Raw genomic sequence first — 19,044 nt, 5'->3', positions numbered from 1 at the left:
AACTTCTGGGGGGCGGACCTTTACCCAAGGGGCCCAGTCAGGCTAAGCCCCAAAAAAACAACATGGAGCAACCATCTTGTGGACCCACCACCTGTGAGGATGGGCACTGGGGTCAGGTCCTTATGCAGGCTGGGCGGCAGGCAAAGGTGGGGACCTGGGCGTGCTGACTCCCAGTGTGGCAGACTGATCCTAGGGACGTGGACTGTCACCTCTCTGGCGGGGAAATTTCACAGCATGAGAGGATATGTGACTATGTGAGTGATGTGAGTCGCTGAGGGGAAGGCTCTGGCTGTTATGTGTGATTATCCAAACAGCAGCTCAGAGTATCAGTTTTTCTTGGAGTCTCTGGGTGGTGTCCTGGAAATGGTTCTGTCTGGACACTATAGTTCTGCTAGGAGACATCAAAATAATTGGGAGGAACAGCCTCTCCAGTCTGAAACTGTAATTAGACGTCTGTGCTAGTCATGGCTTGGGCATAACACGAGCGTAAGATGGTTCATCAGTGTACATAGCACCAGAATACCATCGGTCAAAGAATGATGATCGACTTTGTGGTTGTATCATCAGATCATTGGTATGTCTTAGATACATGGGTGAAGAGAGGTGCAGAGCTGATCACTGATCACCACCTGGTGGTGAGTTTGATCAGATGGCAGGGAGATTACAGAGGCAGCAGATAGGAGCTGTGGTCATAAAGTCATCAGAGCCTGTTGAGGCGGCAACCTAAGAACCTGCAGGTTGACACCAGTGGTAAGAGAAGTGGTCAGGCCAAAGAAGAAGCCCTTTCGGGCTTGGCTGGCCCAGGGATCTCGTGAAGCAGCAGTGTCCTCCTGAACTCCTGAACCTGAATAACATGCCCTGTGTGGAGGAGGCAGAGTCTGAAGACTCGTCGGAAGCCTCACTCATATCCCTGGCAGAGATCACTGAGATAGTGAAGAAGCTTGTCTGCAGCAAAGTGCTGGGTGTGGGTGAGATTCACCCTGAGATGCTGATGGCTCTGGACATTGTTGGGCCTGACACGCCTCGTCACTTTCATTTCTGACATGGGTTCTTCTGTAAGTCGCTGGGCTCAACTTTAGAGAGAGGGTGAGCTGCTTGAACATACGGAGGGAACTCGGAATAGAGCTGCTGCTCCTTCACATTGCAAGTTTAGGTGGTTCAGCCATCTGATTAGGATGTTTCCTGGGTGCCTTCCTTTGGGACTTTTTGTGCACATCCAACTGGAAGGAGGCTCTTGGGTTGATCCAGAGCTCACTGGAGGGATTACATTTCCCAGTTGGCCTGGGAACACCGTGGGATCCCGAGGAGGAGCTGGAAAGCGTTGCTGAGGAGAGGGATGTCTGGAAGCTGCCACTGCAACCCAATCCTGGATAAGCAGAAGAAAACGGATGTAAATCAACACAACTTATTGATAAAGAATTTTTCAATAAAATGACTCAGAATGTGTTTATTTGAACCTGTTCATATAGGTTAAAATTTTTGAAACTCTTAACACTTCTTTATTTACAGTGTGTGGTTCTCCAAATGCAATCTGTGGTTCTTCATATTCAACTAGCTTCACATACACCCTGCGGTTCTTTATTCACAGTCTATGGTTCATCATATACAATGTGTGTCTCCTCATATACACTATGTGGTTCTTTGTTTACAATCTTTGGTTCTTCATATACAATATATGGTCCTTGATATACAATCTGTGCTTCTTTATTTACAATTTCTCTATTTACAATTGTTGGTTCTTTATATACAAACTGTGGTTCTTCACATACATGCATGTGGTTCTTCACATACATGCATGTGGTTCTTTATTTACAGTGAGTGGTTCTTTATTTACAATCTATGGTTCTTCATACAACAATGTGTTTTTTTGTATTTATTTCATATACAATATGGGGTTCTTTATAGTCTGTGGTTCTTAAAAGAAATTGGTTCCTTTCATATCAAAGAGGGTCACAGTTTCTCCTCGTGCCCAGAAACACTTCATGAGCTGTGGTTAGACATGAAGCTTTTAAGACTTAAATCGTGTGAATGGCGAAGGGAAATCAAACACAACCAGAACTGATAAGCTCAGGAACATGGCGTGTGGTCTGATGGTCCACAGACAAAACCAGGATGTGTTCCTTGTTCGAACATCAGTGTTGGGGCTGGTTCCAGACCACAGCGGCTGATGGACAGATGTGGAAACCTCTGCTAACCGGGTGAATAATGACATTTCAGGAGAAAGGAAAGATTTTGACTCAGCTGACTGAAGTGATGCTGAACAACAAACTGACGTCATCAGGAGGCGACTGTGGCACTTCATAGAATCACAACATTGTTAAGCAGCAGAGGGGTGGAAGACAGACGGACGGACGGACAGAGTGAGCCTGACTCTGAGCTTGTTGCATGTCTCCAGTCACATCCAGCTGCGTGGATCTGCTGACACCCGAGTACCGCCGCGCACATCTGTCCGCGCAGGAGCACACAGCCCAGGCGGCGATGGCGGACTGTGTCGGCTTCCAGGCGCAGATCGCCTCGATCATAGAGATCCTGGCCAATTCCGCGGTGGTGGAGATCTGCAAACTGGTAGACGATGGCTACGCGGCGCTGCGCTCCCAGATGGAGCAGGAGCGGCAGAAGAGCGAGAAGGAGAACGATGTTCTGCGGCAGAAGCTGCGAGACATGGATGTGAAGATGAGGAGCTACGAGAGGAAGATGAGGAGGCGCAGTCAGCGGGAGGAGATCACCGCCGCTCACTTCAGGCCACCCGAAGGTAAAGAGGTGGAGGCTGCAGCTGGCCTGCTGCTGACACCAGCCCCAAGTAGGAGACACGAGCCTGAGGAAGGCAGACACACACACACACACACACACACACACAAATATATCCTCCTCACACACACGTCCTCACACATACAGACTCGCTCTCTGACCAGTTGATAAGATGCTAATAATCAGTTTCTAGACACTTCAGCTGTTTCCCAGAGGATCAAAAAGACACATTAATGAATTAATAACCATTAATAAAGCTTAAAGGGGGACCTGGAAGTCAGATGTCAGATCAGAATGGACTGAAGAAGTTATTGGTCAGTGTGATCTGAGATTTCCCTTCAGAAAGTCGTTGCAGTGTCAGGGATGGAGTACAAGGTTCTTAATAAACAGCAGTTACCAGTAATTAATCATACAAAGACTCAGACTGAACATTAACCATTTATTTCACCAACGCAGTGTGTCTCATAGCATCATGGCTAATAACAATGGAGCAGAATATATTGGTTACCCATAACTCTTTTGGGGTGCTCCTTCTACGGTAGTCATATAAGCCCAAAATACACAACAATACTTGTCAGTAAATTCAGTTATAGTGACCTCATAAAGTGATATTCAATAATTTGAAATGTAAATAATATGATCACATGATTAGAATAAAAAATAAATATTTCTAAATATAATTAATATGAAGGTCAGACTAAGGCTATATTGTAAATAAGAGTATGAATTATCATGAAGTTTCTTACTGAGTATTTTTGCTCTTTTGTCTGATGATGAACTGAACTGTTATGAACATGTGATAAGAGAGGAGAGAAGAAAATTAGTTTATGTCTAATGAGTCAGTCGGACTGAGATGTTCATTTCTAATCATGTAAATATTGAACAGTGTGTGGATCATTGTTGGTTTAGTTTTTATTTCTCCTCATGTTATTCTGAGCTCAGTGATGAAGAAGAGAGTAAAAGCTTCTTCACTGTCAGGAATCCTGTTGATTAAAGTATCTGTGTTCAGGTCAAATGAAGCTCTAATAGTTATTATGTAGTTATTTAGTGATAAACTCTCCTGTTTGTAAGAGGCTCTGTTTTAAAACCTGAGTGACACATGGAAAGACTCAAACAGCAAAACCATTCACTGATTTATATAAATATCTACTGATCTTAATTGTTGATCACTTAATTGTAAATTCTTTTGTCCCTGTCAGGATCCTGTAGGAATGATCACTCAGTGTTTCCAGTGATCTGATTGGTCAAGTAGTTTGGCTGTTGACATGTTTTGATCTGATCCTCTGAAGTTAGGAGTTCTGCATCAGTTAACATGGTGATTTACCCCAGTAACAAGTGAACCACCGTCGTAGGACTGAAAACACAGCGTTAAACCTTAAGTTACCTGATGACCTCAGATCCTGTTTGTCATGCAGACCTCTGCTCAGTAACATACAGCAGACAGACTCGGTCAGAGAGCAGAGGCTAAGAGAGGGAAGCCTGGACTCAGATTCATCTGGGGGTGGGCAATAGGGCCAAAAATGTTATCACAAAAAACATTATCAATAATTATCTAAAAAAATGTCAAATCATTATTTTTTTCAGACTCTAAGGCAGATTCTGAATGACGTTGAGCAAGGACATTCAGAACAACTGTAATCATAACATCCAACCTAACACTCTTAAACTGAACTTGCACTACGCATACACATACTTATTTTAAATATCACAGTTAGATTTTGTCAGTATATTCTGACGTCACAGTTGGATATGGATTCAGGAGGAGAGGGTCTATCTTCCGTTTTCGCCACCGAGTAGATTGTCTTCTTCTGTGTTGTAAGAAATGACTAACTGTTAATCATGTCAGCTGACACACCTGTGGACAGCTCTCACTGGGGATCTTGTGTTGTTCTCCAGGACCTGATGACCATCGGCCTCTGGTGCCTCTTCCTGCCAGGTCTGAAGACAAATCTCTCCATCAGATTTCAAAGGTAAAGATTAATCCGCAGAATGTTTTCAAGTGCAGCCTGTTATGTCTTTAAAAAAAAAAAATTTTTTTATTTATTTACTTTTTTAAGTTTTTTGGGCATTTTTGCCTTTATTTTGATAGTACAGTGAGAGACAGACAGGAGAGTCAGGGAGAGAGAGAGGGGAGGACATGCAGCATAAGGCCGTGAATCACTCAAACCCATGGCCGCTGCAGTCAGGACAAGGTCCATGTGGTACATGCTCCACCAGGTGAGATACAGAGGCATCCCACGACCTGTTCAATCTCATGAACATTTCACAGAGGAATCGTCTACAGTGAATACTGTTTTTGGAAGAGAAACCATGTGTCAGTCAATGCTGACTCAGCCAGCAGGGATTCATGACGATTTTGAAAGTTCAGTTCAACACAGAGGAACGTCAGCACATGTTGATAAACCAGGACCCGGTGACCTGACCTGTTGGACCAGAGGTTTGAGAGACTATTCTCAGACTCAAGCAAGTGAAAAAACCAAAATAACTACTTGACTCTGAGTAAAAGTAAAAGTGCTGGCTATCTTTTCCCTTTTATTTTATTCCACCTGGATGATGACGATGATGGTGATGATGTTCAACCACAGACGCTCTTCCTCAGATGACCATACACTGTATTCATAGTCATCTTGTTATTATAATCTGCTGCGTGTACACCAGTCTCCTCGTCGGCAACATGAATGACCTGAAGTTTATACAGCAGCATGAACACACAGTATTAGCTCTAATGTTGTGTATCTTCAAATTTAATATGTCGATACAGTCCAGTCCAAAATTGCGATTATATTATTCAGTAATTCATACATCATATTACTGTTTTTTGTTGCTTTTTTTCTAATATAATTACATTATTGTATTTTATGTTTAAGGTAAGTTTTATTTGTCATATGTCAAGGTACAGTAAGCAAAGCAGTGACATGAGGGTAAAGCTGCAAAACTGAAAATAAACAATTTTTAATCATCATTAATCATCATAATAATCATTATTAAAAATATCATATATGGTGGTAAAAATTGTGATATTCGACATGATTGAATATCAGCCCAATCTTTGTATATACTGTAATACACAACAGACACAGCTCTCTGCAGTGTGTGAATAGAAACTATTAGCGCTGTTTAAACAGTGTTAGTTTTTATTTTTTATTTTTTTTTGTTTTGACTTTTTCTTTCCAATTTCAGTTAATTTTAATTCGTTTTAAAGCAGGTTTGCTCGTTTAGTTTTTTATTCTCGAATTTTTTTTTGTACGATACATTTTTAACCAAAAACGAAATCATGTAGTCTGTTCTTTTTTTGTTTCAAAACAAAAAGCATGAAAATCAAATTCAAAAAGCTGTTAAATTGTAGTTTTTGCAAATTCATTTTTTGATTCCTTATTAGGTAAAGATAGTAGATTGGTGGACAGACAGGAAGAGTAAGTGAAGTGTAAAAAAGGTCAAAATGAAAGCCAAGAGGACATAAAAGTACAGGATCTACACCAGGATACATTTACAGGTCATGTTTCTGTTCTGGTTTTGAAACAACATATTTACAGTTTCTTTGTTTCCAAATTGCAAAGTATTATGGATTATGGATTAATTATGGATTATCTGATGATACCTAGACAAACTGCAGAGGTTTGACTCATTTAGATTAACCGACTCAACATGAACTCATCAGTGAACTGGAGTGTCACTGCAGTTAATTAACAATAAAATACATGACATCATTGATGTTGTTGACACTTGAAGGTCACATCTACTGGTCGAACACCGAGAGCTAATCAGTTGTGAGATATTGCTCCACCTGACAAAGGTAAAAAAACTGAAGATAGATTTCATATCCAGCCAAAACACTACAGGCTGATGTCTGAAAGAGAGACCAAACTAAAAACATTTTCTCTGTAATTTTACTTCAGATTAGTTTTGTGAACACACAACACAGTTTCAGTTAAGTATTGTTTTTATTCCTCTGCCCAGCACCAGTCAGAGCATCCATTTTGTTTTCAGGTCGTCAGTCTCATTCTCATGGACGTGATATCTCTGTAACACCTTGAAGGAACTTCTTCAACTTTTGCACAAATATTCATTATGACTCAAGGATAAACTGAATAGACTTTGGTTGTCAAAGGTCACAGTGACCTCACAAAATGCAGTTTTGGCCTTGTGAACGCAATATCCTGAGAACAGAAAAAGTGTTTTGCCAGAGGCGGTAATTCTTTAATTAAGTTAATACATTTTTTTTTTCACATCTGGTTTATTACTTTTTTAGTTAACGATAATAAGCTTGGTGGAAGCTCCTGTGAAACTCCCACTTTAGATACAGTGATGATCCACCAGACCTGGGATCAGTAGACAACCAGCCTCTTAGCATAATATCTATAAATATATAAAATAATAAATAAATAAAAGCAGCAGGATGAATGTGTCAAAGAGTAAAAAGGTCAGTGTACATAGCAGGCAGTTAGTTTTTTTGTTTTAAACCAAAAACGAAAAAACAGCTGTATTTACGTTTTTTTTTAGACAACAACTATTTGGAAAAAACCACACAGTGTATTTCCACATGTTAATCAATTAGCCTATTAATTCATAGTACACAAGTAAATAATAAATCACAGTCTGAAGATAAAAATCTTTATCTATCAGTGCTTGCAAAATGTTGCACTTTTATAGAATGGCCACACCATCCTCTTGGCTTTTACTTTGAAATACATCACAGTCTAGAGATAAAATATTTTTTTCATGTGTTAATGCAAAGCAAAAAAAAAATCTTTATCTATCTGTGCTTGCATAATGTTGCACTTTTGTAGAATGGCCACACTATCCTCTTAGCTTTTATTTTGAAATACAGTATTTACCTTTACTTCTGTGTCACCTGACTACCTTTCTTCATTCCTCAATTAAACAAAAAAAATGAAAAAAGGGAATTTGCAAATCCCAAATTTGGACCGTTTCTTCTGATTTGATGTTCTTGTTTTTCGTTTTTTAATTGTGACAACAACAAAAAAAAAAAAAGAATTCTGCACTGTTTTTGGTTTAAAACGAAAAAACTCCCTGAATGTACACAGACCTAAAAAAATATGATTTTTCTCTAAACATCTACTGAAAAGTAGAAGGTGGTTAAAGTTCTTGTAACTGAGTCGGTGGTTATTCCCCACCTCTGTGTGGTAAATGATAAATGCAGATGTGTTCCAGCTGCTTCTCACTGTGTCACAGCAGGGCGAGACCAAGGTGTTGCCTCTGGTGAAGCAGGAGAAAGTGGAGAGAGACGACTGCAACTTGGACCTGAAGGTGGAAGTGAACATCATGGCTGAGTGCGGCCTGTCCACAGGTGAGTGTAACTCATGATTCACTTAGTGTTTATTTGGTTTTAACACAAAGAAGGACATGAAGGTGAACTGATGAAAAGTTAACCACCCCTGAGTTTCAGTCATCATCACTGTCAATCATTGAAGCTGCACAGATGAGCTACCTGAACTTTGCTCGAGTAATTAGGTCAACGTCGTCTCAATTAAGTTCATTTAACATGAGAAAACAAGTTCACTACACAACAGATCTGCTTACTGTTTACATCCTGTTTCATACAGGCTCTCCTACAGGCTCTTCTATTGGTTCATCCCCTCAACGCTCCGCCTCAGCACATCAGGCTACGTCCACACTTTTACGCTCAGCTCTAAATCAGTCTCCGTCTATTCTAACACACCTGAAAACATACATCACATGACCATTCACCTACACTGAGCATGTGTGAGCCAGTGTAAACAGGAAGCAGATTTTCTTCTCTGCAGTTGGTTAGTTTCAGAAAATACTACGAACGTGGAACAGCAAACACAGCTGTAGTATTAAAATGCAGAACACTAACAGGTACTAGCAAAGACAACAAGGTCAGTAAATCTTGTATTTTGCTATCCATGTTATGGTTGAGGCTGTTGTGGTGAGGACCCACGGTACCAAGGGTGTTACGTCATTGCTTCCAAAAGTCTTAGTTTATGTCTATCCAGACTACAACACAATCCCAAAGTTTTCAAAATAAAATGGATTCAGCAGCGTTTTGGAAAGTCTATGTTTAGTGTGGATGAGATTTAAATCTAAAACGTATTGGTGTCGATGTAGCCTGAGACAGATCGTCCAAGGCAGCATCCACCCACTATGAAACACCAGCACACTCACTGGTCATCTCCATTTTTTGGTCACTTTGTAGTGTCGCTGACATGCCCTTGAAAGCCCAGTCCTGTTTGAGTTTCTGGTCTCCTGTTTCAGCCTGCTTGCTCCCTCCACCTGCCCAGCATTGGGGAGGGAGGGGGCATTTCAGAAGATGCTCCCAGAAGCAAATTTATTTGTATAGCACATTATCAAACACAGAGCTCATTCAATGTGCTTAACATGAATAAAAAAAGGATACAAATAGAAGTAAAAAGCAAGATAAGAAAAAAACACAGATTATCAAATGTGAATAGATCAAAGTGCAAGATTGAAATTTAGATGAAGGCAGAGGAGAAAAGCAGTTTTTAGCTTCTTTTTAAAGCAAGTTACAGTTTGGGCAGATCTGATCTCCAGTGGGGGCTGGTTCCAGCTGGTTCCAGCAGGGGGCAGCAGAGTGGCTGAAAGACATTTCATCCTGTTTGGTTTTAACTCAGGACTCCACTAACTGCTCCTGCAGACCTTAGAGACACATTTGGCTCATACTGCGGTGGCCCTGAGAGGTCAACGCACTGCAACTTAAGAAAACAAATGCAAAGACACAGACACACTGCAAATTCAGAAACATCTTCATCAGTCTGACAACACATGCGCTGCAAAAAATCACAAGATATTCAAATACACAAATGCAGTGTAAATTCAGTACAACAACACAAGGGAAGTGTTTCCAGGGTAGACTGAAAAGTGATGAACCTGGCTGGGACTTGCTGTTCAAAGCCCAACTGTGACTTTTGAAGTTAAACTAGGACTGAATGGACAGTGTGAAGACTGAGTGAATACAGAGTGAAGGAAGAGTTAGGACAGAGTGAGTACAGTGTGAGGACATAGTGAGGACAGTGCGAGGACAGAGTGAAGGAAGATGGAGGACAGTGTGGAAGACAGAATGAGGACAATGTGAGGACAGAGTGAGGACAGAGTGAAGGAAGAGTGAAGGAATAGGTAGGACAAAGTGAAGCAAGAGTTAGGACAGTGTGAGGAAAGAGTGAGGACAGAGTTAAGGAAGAGTGAGGACAGAATGAAGGAAGAGTGAGCACAGAGTGTGGACAGAGTGAGGAAAGTTTGAGGACAGACTGAAGGAAGAGTGAGGACAGAGTGAGGACAGAGTTTAGGAAGAGTGAGGACAGAATGAAGGAAGAGTGAGGACAGAGTGAAGAAAGAGTGAAGGAATAGGCAGGACAGAGTGAAGCAAGAGTGATTACAGTGAGGACAGTGAGAGGACAGAGTGAGGACAGAGGTAATAAAAAGTGAGGACAGAGTGAAGAAAGAGAGAGGACAGTGTGAGGACAGTGCGAGGACAGAGTGAAGGAAGATGGGGGACAGTTTGAGCACAGAGTTAAAGAAGAGTGAGGACAGAATGAAGGAAGATTGAGGACAGAGTTAAGGAAGACTGAGGACAGTGTGAGGCCAGAGTGAGGACTGAGGTAATAAAAAGTGACGAAAGAGTGAGGACAGTTTGAGGACAGAGTAAAGGACGAGTGAGGACAGAGTTAAGGAAGAGTGAGGACAGAGTGAAGGAAGAGTGAGGACAGAGTAAAGGACGAGTGAGGACAGAGGTAATAAAAAGTGAGGAAAGAGTGAGGACAAAGTGAAGAAAGAGAGGACAGTGTGAGGACAGCGCGAGGACAGAGTGAAGGAAGAGTGAGGACAGAGTGAAGCAAGAGTGAGGACAGAGTGAAGGAAGAGTGAAGGAATAGGTAGGACAAAGTGAATCAAGAGTGTGAGGACAGAGTGGAGGAAGATGGAGGACAGTGTGAGGACAAAGTGAGGACAATGTGAGGACAGAGTGAGGACAGTTTGAGGACAGAGTGAAGGAAGAGTTAGCACAGAGTGAGTAAAGATTGAGGACACAGTGAGGGCAGTTTGAAGACAGAGTGTAGAAAGAGTGAAGGAATAGGTAGGACAGTGTGAGAACAGAGTTAAGGAAGACTGAGGACAGTGTGAAGACAGAGTGAGGACTGAGGTAATAAAAAGTGAGGAAAGAGTGAGGACAGAGTGAGGATAATGTGAGGACAGTTTGAGGACAGAGTGAAGAAATAGTGAGGACAGAGGTAATAATAAGTGAGTAAAGAGCGAGGACAGAGTGAAGGAAGATGGAGGACAGTGTGAGGACAGAGTGAGGACAATGTGAGGACAGAGTGAAGCAAGATTGAGGACAGTGTGAGGACAGAGGTAATAAAAAATGAGGAAAGAGTGAGAACAGAGTGAGGACAATGTGAGGACAGTTTGAGGACAGAGTGAAGGAAGAGTGAGGACAGAGTTAAGGAAGAGTGAGGACAGAGTGAGGACAGTGTGAGGACAATGTGAGGACAGAGTGAGGACAGTTTGAGGACAGAGTGAAGGAATAGGTAGGACAGAGTGAAGCAAGAGTTAGGACATTGTGAGGAAAGAGTGAGGACAGAGTTAAAGAAGAGTGAGGACAGAATGAAGGAAGAGTGAGCACAGTGTGGACAGAGTGAGGAAAGTTTGAGGACAGACTGAAGGAAGAGTGAGGACAGAATGAAGGAAGAGTGAGGACGGTGTAAGGAAAGATTGAGGACAGAGTTAAGGAAGAGGGAGGACAGAGTGAAGGAAGAGTGAGTACAGAGTGAAGAATTACTAAGGACAGAGTGAAGGAAGAGTGAGGACAGTGTGATAAAAGAATGAGGACAGAGGTAAGAATCAGTGTGGGGCAGTTTGAGGATAGAGTGGGGACAGGGTGAGGACAGAGTGAGGAAAGAATGAAGAAAGAGTGAGGACAGTGTGAGGACAGAGTGGGGACAGTGTGAGGACAGTGTGAAGAAAGAGTGAGGACAGTTTGAGGACAGAGTGGGGACAGTGTGAGGACAGAGTGAAGGAAGAGTGAATACAGTGTGAGGAGAGTTTGAGGACAGAATGGGGACAGAGTGAGGAAAGAATGAAGCAAGAGTGACTACAGAGTGAGGACAGTTTGTGAGGACGGAGTGAAGGAAGAGTGAGGGCATTGTGAGGACGGAGTGAAGGACGAGTGCGGACAGAGTTAAGGAAGAGTGAAGACAGACTGAGGACAGAGTGAAGTAAGAGTGAAGGAAGAATGAGGACAGTGAAGGAAGAGTGAAGGACAGTGTGAGGACAAAGTGAAGGAAGAGTGAGGAATGAGTTAAGGAATAGTGAGGACAGTGTGAGTAAAGAGTGGGGACAGGGTGAGGACAGAGCGAAAGAAAAGTGCGGACAGAGTGAGGGCAGTTTGAGGATAGAGTGGAGACAGGGTGAGAACAGAGTGGGGACAGTGTGAGAACAGAATGAGGTAAGAGTGAAGAAAGAGTGGGGACAGAGTGGGGGAAGATTTAGGACAGAGTGAAGGAAGAGGGAGAGCAGAGTTAAGGAAGAGTGAGGACAGATTGAGAACTGTTAATACAGAGTCTGGACAGAGTGACGATAGTGTGAGGACAGAATGGAAACAGGGTGAGGACAGAGTGAAAGAAGAGTGAAGACAGAGTGAAGATAGTTAAAGGACAGAATGGGGACACAGTTAAGGAAGAGTGAAGACAGAGTGAAGATAGTTAAAGGACAGAGTGGGGACACAGTTAAGGAAGTGAAGACAGAGTGAGTACAGTGTAGAACATATTGTGGACAGTGCAAGGACAGAGTGAAGACAGTAAATGAAGAGTGGGGACGTTGTGAGTACAGAGTGAAGGAAGAGTAAGGACAGAATGAGTACAGTGTGAGGACATATTGAGGACTGAGTAAAGGAAGATGGAGCACAGTGTGGGGACACTGAGGACAGAGTGAGGACAGTTTGAGGACAGAGGTAAGGAAGAGTGAAGGAAGAATGAGGACACACTGAAGGAAGAGAGGAAAGAGTGAAGAAAGAGTGAAGACAGTGTGAGGACAGTTTGGACAGAGTGAAGGAAGAGTGAGGACAGAGTGAAGCAAGCCTGGGATTGAGTAAGGACAGAGTGAGGACAGAGTGAAGTGAGGACAGAGTGAAGGAAGAGTGAGGACAGAGTGGGTGAAGATTTAGGACAGAGTGCGTACAGAGTGAAGGAAGAGTGGGGACGGTGTGAGGACAGAGTGAATGAAGAGTAAGGGCAGAGTGAAGGAAAAGTGAGGACAGATTGAGGACAGTGTGAGGACAGAATGAAGGAAGATGGAAGACACCGTGGGGACAGTGAGGACAGAGTGAAAGAAGGGTTAAGACTGCTAGATCTAATGTGGTCTAGAGTCGTCCCTGAAGCAGATTTTCAGACCTCCTCAGTTCTCTGAGAGAAATTGAACAACAATTTTTTCTTTCCTTTTTTTCTTTCTTTTCACTCACCCCCTCCCTCTGTGGCTCTCTGCTCCTCCCCAGCCCTAGAGCCCAGTGAAGAGCCCCCCCCCAGTGATATTCTTGACACTGGTATTTCCTCCATACACCCCACCCCCTCCCCTACCAACGCCTCCATGGACCTGACCTGCAAGCCTCGAGCCAAACGTAAATCCACCAAGCCTCCGGGCGGTTTGACCGTTGGCAGCAGGGGATTCCTGGCCCCTGAAGCCGCTTGCAGGGACCTCAGAGCAAGCCATACAGACGGCACTCTGAAGCCAGAGGTCCAGACGGATGACACCGTAGAAGAAGAACTCCCTCCCTCCCAGCTGCCTGTGGCGTCAGATGAGCCCAGCCCAGAGCGCCTCAGCGGCCTGGGCCTGGACCTGGCCTGGATGCAGGAGCGGGTCAGCCATCTTGGAGCAGCATATGCAGTCGCTCAGCTGGGTTTGGGGAACACAGACACTGGACACTCGTCTGCCTCCTTCCCTCCCCAGGGAGGAGGAGACAGTCTTGATCCTCCCACCGTGCTCTTCACTGGTGGAGCTCATGAAATGGCTGCTTTTGCCGCCTCCTTTGACATGGCTGCCGCCGCTGCCGCTGCTGCTGCTGTCGTGGCTGCACCACCTCCACCACCTCCTCCTCCCCCTCCCCCATCAGCTCCCTCTGCCACCACGACCAGCCAGCGGCGGCCTTACAGGAGCGCCACCGCCGCTAAAGACCCTGCTGTGTGCGCCGTGTGCGGCCGTGTCTTCCCAAGCACAGCAGCTCTGGAGCTGCACCAGCGGGTGCACACCGGGGAGAGGCCCTACACCTGCCCCCACTGTGGAAAAGGTTTCGCCCAGCCCAACAACCTGCGGGTCCACCTCCTCATCCACACTGGAGAGAGGCGGTACCGATGCACACTGTGCGGGAAGAGCTTCATCTCATCCAGCCACCTTAAGAGACACCGCACAGTCCACACACAGGAGAAGCCCTACAGCTGCTCGCGCTGCGGACAGTCCTTCAGCCAGATGTGCAGTGTCCGCAGACACCGGCAGCAGTCCCAGTGCGGCCTGTAGACTGACTATTGAATCTGATCCCACACAGACTGACCAACAGGAACAGACCAGAAGACAATGTGTCCTTTGATGACTGTAGATGTCCTGGATCATAGCTGTAACATGTGAACTTAAAGGTGTACTTCTCAACCTTTTCTTACTCTGTGTGCCAGACTGAGACACAGAGTGGACTGAGACACGGAGTTGACTGAAGAGACACAGAGTAGACTGATGAGACACAGTGGACTGAGACACAGTAGACTAATTAGACAGAGTGGACTGAGACACAGTGGGCAGGCACAGTCGACTAAGACAGAGTGGACTGAGACACAGTGGACAGACACAATGGACTGAGACACAGTGGACTTAGACACAGTGGACTTAGACACAGTGGACAGAAACAGTGGACAGACACAGTGGACTGAGTGGACAGAGAGAGTGGACAGAGACAGCCTCAGACAATGTTGATAACACTTCAGTCCATGACTGACTCAGTCAAGGACTGAGACAGAGTGGACTGACACACTGACAGACTGGATTGAGACGGAGTGGACTGACAGAGTGGACTGAGACATGCTGGACAGACACAGTGGACTGAGACAGTGGCCACTGGACTCAATGGACAGAGACAGCCTCAGACAGTGTTGATAACGCTTCAGTCCATGACTGCTTCAGTCCAGGACTGAGACGGAGTGGACTGAGAGAGTGGACTGAGACACAGTGGAAAGACACAGTGGACTGAGACGGAGTGGACTGACAGAGTGGACTGAGACACAGTGGAAAGACACAGTGGACTGAGACGGAGTGGACTGACACAGTGGACTGAGTGGACGGACAGAGTGGACAGAGACAGCCTCAGACAGTGTTGACAACACCATAGTGAAGACGTGTGCAGAAGGTCACGGTTAGGTTTGGAGCACGTTGTCTGGTGACACTGTGAACTGTCCTCTGATCAGCTGACTGTTCCGTGGTGTGCAAGTGATCACCTGACTTATTAGATTTTAAACGAATCAGAGCTGCAGCAGCTGTTACTAACAGAAATCTAATCTGCCTTATCCTCTGTGGTTTCACATCTCCACACACCTCCAGCCTCTGTTAGCTCAATTAGCTTAGCTCAGTTAAAAGAGAAACTGACTCAATCCAACAACTCCAAAGCTGTTTGTTTTTTCTGTCGTCAACGTTTAGAAATGAAACAACACACACACACGCACACAGGAGAATGTAAGACAAAGACAATTGATGAGACAATTAGCTCCATCTTTCTTCAAGGTCGATGAATTTTTCATTTTTTTTACTTTTAATGGAGAAAAAAATATCAGAATAATTGTTAATGAGAAGAATCGTTAGCTGCAGCCTGATGATACTGATCTGGCTTTTTGTCAGAATGTTTAAGCTTGAGTGTTTTAATGACCCCAGAACGTAACACAGGAGGACGGTGGCCCTGAGGGCTCAATACACTGCACCTGAAGAAAACACACAGATCACAGAACATCAGCTGTGTCTCCGCTTAGGGTCTCATCCTTCAGAGGCTGTGTCTGAAGATGGACGGCATCACAGCAGAGAGACTAGACCGTTCCATTTCAAAGGCTCCTTCAAACAGGTCCTTCTTTTCCTGGACAACAAAGGCTCCAAACAGGCGGGTCCGTCATGTTCCAACATATCCCATGAATCATTGTGTGCTGGTAATGAAAACAATATGGCAGCAACAATTTTTAAATTTAAGGGTTTCAGCTCAGTTCAGCTGCTAACAGTAACCTCAAGTTTTTGTGAAGAAAGTTACGTGTTGTCAAGGTTGCTCGACAACAGGAGCTGTACTTTGCGATGCCACAGTAAGAGCGGGCACAGCTGGTGACGCACTGCGAAGCTGACCATTTCATTTCTTTTCGGCTGTCATGGTCTACGGCAGATACAAAGGGCCATGCCTTCATAGCATACTCCAGAGGGTTTTGCCCCTGAACTGGGAACTTGTGTCCCCTGGAAACACTTCCGTTGTCGTCTGTGCTACTTGCAGCACCTTTCTTTATTTGCATGTGTTTTCTAAAAGGGGACCTATGATGCTTTTCTGAGTTTTCCTTACTTATAGTGTGTTACATAGGTTTTTGTGCATGAAAATGGTCTCCAGAGTCACAAGGATCAAAGTTCACATCAAAGGGAGTAACTCTGTCAGGGTAAAAACACAATTTTCTCATTTGTATAAACGCGTCTTTGGGGGTCCAGACATTACTTCCTGGTCCTATTTACGTCAGTACTTCTCTTGGTGCTGCCTACCTGCAAGCTCGGCATGCCCCCACACAAGGCACAGCACATAACCGCGTATAATGAAGAGTTTTCATTAGTTTTATAGCCATGACAGGCAGTGTTCTTAATTTCCTGCAGAAATCTACTTCATTTTTCCATGGTTCTCCAATGCTCCAAATATTATAGTGTGAGCTCGCACTTCAAGGAGGACTTCTTCAGAAACCATGCACAGTTAGACATATCATTTTCACAACGGTTATTTCTTATTCACTCTTGATGTGGCTGAACAGGTGACTCAGCCTCACAGCCTGTCAGTCTGCATTGTTATTGTGGATGTTAACTGCGTTCCCGTGACCCAATCGTGACCTGATCATGTTAGGAAGAAGCAGCATAGCAAAGCTATAAATGATTAAACATTGGTCAGTATTGACATGCTGTACCTCGTTAGCTCAGATAAAGTATCCACAGTTTAACCGCTGAGTTCTTTTTCAGTAACTATGCGCACTAACGTTAAATTCATTCAGATTTAAACCATTGTAAACCAGCAGGAGGTGAGGCGCTGGAGACACCCTACCTGTCCACTGTCTGTTCCTCCATTACTTATATTCCTTTAGTCTGGAAGTGTCCACACATAAAAAATCAAAAGGGTTTCTCATAAAAATATTCCAAGTTATGGATATTGTCATCCTAAGTCTATGCAGACTGTCCAGCGTCTTAATTCGCAGCTCTCTTCATATTTCTCCCTCCCTCCAGCCGCAGAACAGTGGGTACGCTTGTTTTCTGCTCCAGTCCAGCTTGTGAAGGTGGATCGGGTCTGTCATCTTCTGGTTCAGGATCGAACTCTTGAGCAAACTGATAAGGTAGAACCGAAGCCGCCACAACTGTTTGTGCGGAATATGTCGTTGCCATGGTAGTTGCCAATAAGAGGGAGGAGGGGGGCCTTATAGAGCACTGAACTCTAACAGAGAGAGTGCAGACGAAGAAAAATAATGTCTTTTCAGAACATTAAAACATGTAAATCTATTTTAGTTGACACAAATAATGAAATGATGAACACTAAAAATGGCTATAATAGATCCTCTATAAGTTGCAGTGTGGTGAGCCCTCAGGGCCACCATACATGTGAAGAAATGTAGAAATGTTTTGACTACTTAATGGATTTTTACAGTAGAATTAAAATTTGGATTTTTACTCAGAGATATTCAAGTTCAGTGACAGTATGAATCGCCATTAGAAGCTGTTCAGTGGTTTTAGTAAAGAACAAACCTGTTGTCTTGCTAATGTTCAAACTGAGACATGATCGAGCCTTTATGTTTCCACAGCTATTGTTGTTGCTTCACAGCTGTTAACTCAGCTTACATGTGTGCAAGTGTGTATACAGCAGTGTCATCTGCATACATTTGCACTTCTATGCCGTTACACTGGTGAAGATGACAGAGTGCGGTCTAGACCTGGTCTGAAAAGTGTCTGAGATACTTCTTCAGCTTTGGAGTTGTTGGGAGTCATTTTTTTTTATGAAGCTAGCTAGCAAGCTAATTGATTATACCTGCCTCTGGTCCTTTTTGCTACTGTAGGCTAACAACCTGCTGGACCTGTCTCTGTACTGTATGCTCAGAAATGATATACAGTCTTCTTTTCTGACTGTGAACAAGAACGACAAGAAAGTGTGCTCTTCAAAATGTCAGACTCCTCCTTTGAAGCACTTTAAATGTTCCCACAACTCTTCCTTAAACTTTTCCTGAATCTGGAGGGAGTGCTGACACACACTGTTTGTCATGATGTGTTCATCACGTACAGCCCCCCATTACTCACATAGCTATAGCGTCCTGACTGAGTGGCCTTCTGCTGTTGAATGGTTAATGTTGGCACTTTGTTGAATAAGTGTTGTTATGCAGGTCTGCATCTTCTCATGTATGACGGTGCTTAATGATTACGTGTGTCATGCTGTCAGTATACACTATGTATTTACATAGACGGGGAGATGTAATGTGCTACTGTCCAGAGGACAGACAATGAGGTTTGTTTTCCACAACTTAATTTCTAAATTATTTAGGTACGAAGCCCAGTTGATGTGACCTGCAGTGTTATAACCCCCCCCAGCTGCTCACAGGTTGAAGCCCGAGGTGCAACCGTTAATCTCAATCACTCTTCGTTCTCAACGAAAAAACAAAGGACTGTAAAAAGATGTAAAGTAAAAAAATATATATCAGAGAGTCGTGTTTATGTGTTGGTGTTTGGATGTCATTGGCACTAGGCTCCACTGCTTTTAGTATTCTTTCATGAGCTGTTCCAGTGTTTAAAAATGTATGGGTATCATTAAACATGTAAATGGTTTGCAATGAACTGGCTGTGCAGTGACCATCATTTCTGTGCTGTAACCTCATGAATATAAACTTCTCTATAATCTATCTGTTACATTACATAAATGACATTTAGTTAGGTCTTAAATATGTAAGTCCATTTACTGCTTCCTTCGTTGCTTTTTTTTTTTGTTTTGTTAAAAGAGTGAATGAAGTTGTGACGGTCTCCGCTGAGACAGAGGAGAGGAGAAGCTACTAGCCCTCTCTCGCTGTCACTTCT

General features: G+C 43.7%; 1 protein-coding gene across 2 annotated transcripts; it reads left to right on the top strand.

Moving 5' to 3' along the window:
- The first annotated feature begins 2,086 nt into the window (after positions 1–2,086).
- Positions 2,087–17,388, top strand: LOC147817198 (uncharacterized). 2 transcript variants are annotated; one of them, XM_087171468.1, is made up of 4 exons: positions 2,087–2,752; positions 4,645–4,718; positions 7,945–8,056; positions 13,232–17,388. In XM_087171468.1, the coding sequence occupies exons 1-4, from the start codon at positions 2,386–2,388 to the stop codon at positions 14,245–14,247; spliced, it is 1,569 nt and encodes a 522-aa protein (XP_087027594.1). In that variant the 5' UTR covers positions 2,087–2,385; the 3' UTR covers positions 14,248–17,388. The 2 variants fall into 2 exon arrangements, with proteins under 2 accessions (XP_087027594.1, XP_087027593.1); XM_087171467.1 differs by having other exon boundaries at positions 2,088–2,752; positions 7,942–8,056.
- The last annotated feature ends 1,656 nt before the right edge of the window (positions 17,389–19,044 follow it).

The sequence above is a fragment of the Seriola lalandi genome, unplaced genomic scaffold, assembly GCF_002814215.2.
Source record: "Seriola lalandi dorsalis isolate HSWRI2012SDOR001 ecotype SW California unplaced genomic scaffold, Sedor1 jcf7180002055006, whole genome shotgun sequence".
NCBI lineage: Eukaryota > Metazoa > Chordata > Actinopteri > Carangiformes > Carangidae > Seriola > Seriola lalandi.
The sequence above is the reverse complement of the archived record's forward strand: the minus strand, read 5'-3'. Positions and strand labels throughout refer to the sequence as shown.

What these genes read in the sequence shown, in the direction of transcription:
- LOC147817198 (XM_087171467.1), top strand. Translation starts at nt 2,386, where the DNA reads ATGTCTCCAGTCACATCCAGCTGCGTGGATCTGCTGACACCCGAGTAC. An exon ending in TCACTTCAGGCCACCCGAAG is followed by an intron (nt 2,753 to 4,644) that starts GTAAAGAGGTGG and finishes GTTGTTCTCCAG; the next exon opens with GACCTGATGACCATCGGCCT. An exon ending in CTCTCCATCAGATTTCAAAG is followed by an intron (nt 4,719 to 7,941) that starts GTAAAGATTAAT and finishes ACTGTGTCACAG; the next exon opens with CAGGGCGAGACCAAGGTGTT.